The 2,734-nt window shown below is 38.0% G+C and overlaps 1 protein-coding gene across 1 annotated transcript in view; it reads right to left on the bottom strand.

The window, feature by feature from the left end:
* The window catches only part of dgkza (diacylglycerol kinase, zeta a), a 154,233-nt gene that overhangs the window by 31,707 nt on the left and 119,792 nt on the right, over nucleotides 1-2,734 (bottom strand). Inside the window, exon 27 of the mRNA XM_032505889.1 lies at nucleotides 1,403-1,545. Coding sequence (XP_032361780.1) covers nucleotides 1,403-1,545 — 143 coding nt within the window. The remainder of the gene's footprint in view (nucleotides 1-1,402; nucleotides 1,546-2,734) is intronic.

The following is a 2,734-nucleotide window of genomic DNA, read 5'->3' as shown; positions in this document are numbered from 1 at the left end:
AAGTACGTACGTAATTAAGTAAGTAAGAACGTAAGTAAGTACGTACGTAATTAAGTAAGTATGTATGTAATTATGTAAGTACGTAAGAAAGTAAGTAAGCATGTACGTAATTTAGTAAGTAAGAACGTAAGTAAGTACAAACGTAATTAAGTATGTACGTAATCATGTAAGTACGTAAGAAAATAAGTAAGCACGTACACAAGTAAGTAAGTAAGAACGTAAGTGAGTACGTACGTAATTAAGTATGTACGTAATTATGTAAGTAAGTACATAAGAAAGTAAGTAAGCATGTACGTAATTTAGTAAGTAAGTACGTAAGTAAGTAAGTACGTAAGAAAGTAAGTAAGCACGTACACAAGTAAGTAAGAACGTAAGTAAGTACGTACGTAATTAAGTAAGAACGTAAGTAAGTATGTACGTAATTAAGTAAGTATGTACGTAATTATGTAAGTAAGTACATAAGAAAGTAAGTAAGCACGTACGTAAGTAAGTAAGTAAGTAAGAACGTAAGTACGTACGTAATTAAGTAAGTAAGTAAGTACGTATTTAATTAAGTAAGTAAGTATCTGTCTATCTATCTATCTATATAAACTAAAGTGAGATGGTACAGGGACTGCACTTAAAATTGGGTAGTTTACTGTTTGTATGTTAATGTAGTGCCTTTATTCAAAGCAATAAACCATAATTATCTCTCTCATTCACAAACAAACAGCGGTTTATGCTTCTTTGAGGCATGATTGTAAAACTCTGGAAACTTATCCCAGTAGCAGTTATTTTCTCTTCCAAGAAAGTCTACCTGGTACTGTATGTGTAATAAAAAAAAAAATCAGGATCACTTTCATGCTTCTTGCCACAGGCTTTTGCAGCATGAAACCCTACTGCAGGAACATATGAGATATTTTTGCCCTAGAGTCACAGTTGCACTAAAAGAGGTGAACATCAAATGTAACCATTATTAAGATTGAATAGATAGGATGAGATTTTGCATCTAATGATTACAATTGGGATGTGCATCCATTTTTCCAACTGTCATCCAAATAATTCTGCAGTAGTTACACGGTAATTTGTCGTACTGTCTCTTCTCTTTTGTTCTGGATACATCCCCAATTGCAGAGCTATATGTTTTGCCTGTACCTTTTTATTTGTAAGTGGTGTTTATGATTTAGTTCAATAATGTTTTTTTTGTTCTGTGTTTTCAGTATTTCAGCATGTGGCCTGCTTTCCTGTAGGTATCTGTCATAAACTGTGAGGAGATGTCATTTCCTATCAGGGTTAGCATGATCTACCTCTGTTCTGAAAACTGGATTTTGTTTTTGGATTTAGAAAATGGTCAGTGTGTTGTGTTTTATAGCTTTTGCTGCAGCAGTCTAAGACAAGACAAGTGTGGGGGTGATTGACATACCTACTGTTTACCAGGCTGGAGACGGGGTTCACCAGGTCAGGCATGGCTGAAGGAGAGGTGCCTACAGTTGTCATGACAACCAGTTCAGGGTCCAGGATGAAGATCTCTTCTAGGGAGATTTCTGATACGTAGTTCAGGTGTTCCTGATAAAACATAAAGACCGTTTCAAGCAATTAGTAAGACTATACAGCATGGGTCTCAAACTCGCGGCCCGGGGGCCAATTGCGGCCCGCGGGATGATATTTTGTGGCCCCCTACTTGACATCAAAGTTAAGTGTTAGTGCGGCGCATTCTGAAACTTTTTGTCATTGCGCATGTCACTTATGGGCTACCGTAGTAGTCTCCTGACAGCGGCGTGACCGTTGTCAAGCTAGCTAAGTACCCTTTGCGGCAAATGCCTGAGGTTTGACAATGTGATGTCTGTTGTTGTGAAATGCACCAACCATATCAGATCTAGGGGCTTAAAGCAACGGCAGTTCCGCGCCCTGTTTGGAGGAAATAGAGGTTTTTTTTGGAATACTTGATGCGGCCCAGCCAAACCCTGACTCTACTTCCAGCGGCCCCCAAGTAAATTGAGTTTGAGACCCCTGCTATACAGGTATCCTTAAAACCCTGCTGTGACCTGGAAGCTCAAATCAAGCAATCTGATTGGCTCATAGCTGTGATATTATAACCGTATACAAGGAGCTATGATTCAAATACCTTTACAAAATAAGTATCACTTTGAGTCTGATTAAAAGACGTTAGACTAACAAACTGATAGCTGGTGCCACACACACTGCCATGACACAGAGCTAATGTGAAATGGCCATGTGTCCCTTTAAGTGTATGCTATATTTAGAATATTGTCACCGCTTACCTTGCTGTCAGACTGCCCTTTTTGTTTTTAATGTGGAGCTGAAGCCCTTATTTATGCTCTCTTCAAAGCCACCAGACTCCATTGGTAAAAACAGCAATTTTACCTAGCAGAAAACGGGAGTTGCTCTTCTACCACAGCCTCTATCTGTCAGTTTGTTTGTGTTATTGTGTGTCTTTCTTTAGCGTCAAGTCTGTGCTATCTGCTAGTGAAGGCTAACGTTACCTGCACTGTGTCCCATAGCAATTGAGTTGGTACTGTGCCTGCTTGAGTTAACTAAAAAGAGGAATAAAAAAATAATCTTCTGGAAATCGATCTTAATGCCTTAATTAAAAATTTAGGAAAAATCCAATCTTTAAGGACACCAATTTTCTTTTTGAACAAATAATATGTTGTGAATAAATAACTGTTAGAACTGTATAGACACCCCTATGTTAAATTCCCATAGAGGCAGGCACATTTTTATTTTTAAAGGC

Source organism: Etheostoma spectabile, chromosome 24 (assembly GCF_008692095.1).
Source record: "Etheostoma spectabile isolate EspeVRDwgs_2016 chromosome 24, UIUC_Espe_1.0, whole genome shotgun sequence".
Taxonomy (NCBI): domain Eukaryota; kingdom Metazoa; phylum Chordata; class Actinopteri; order Perciformes; family Percidae; genus Etheostoma; species Etheostoma spectabile.
The sequence above is the reverse complement of the archived record's forward strand: the minus strand, read 5'-3'. Positions and strand labels throughout refer to the sequence as shown.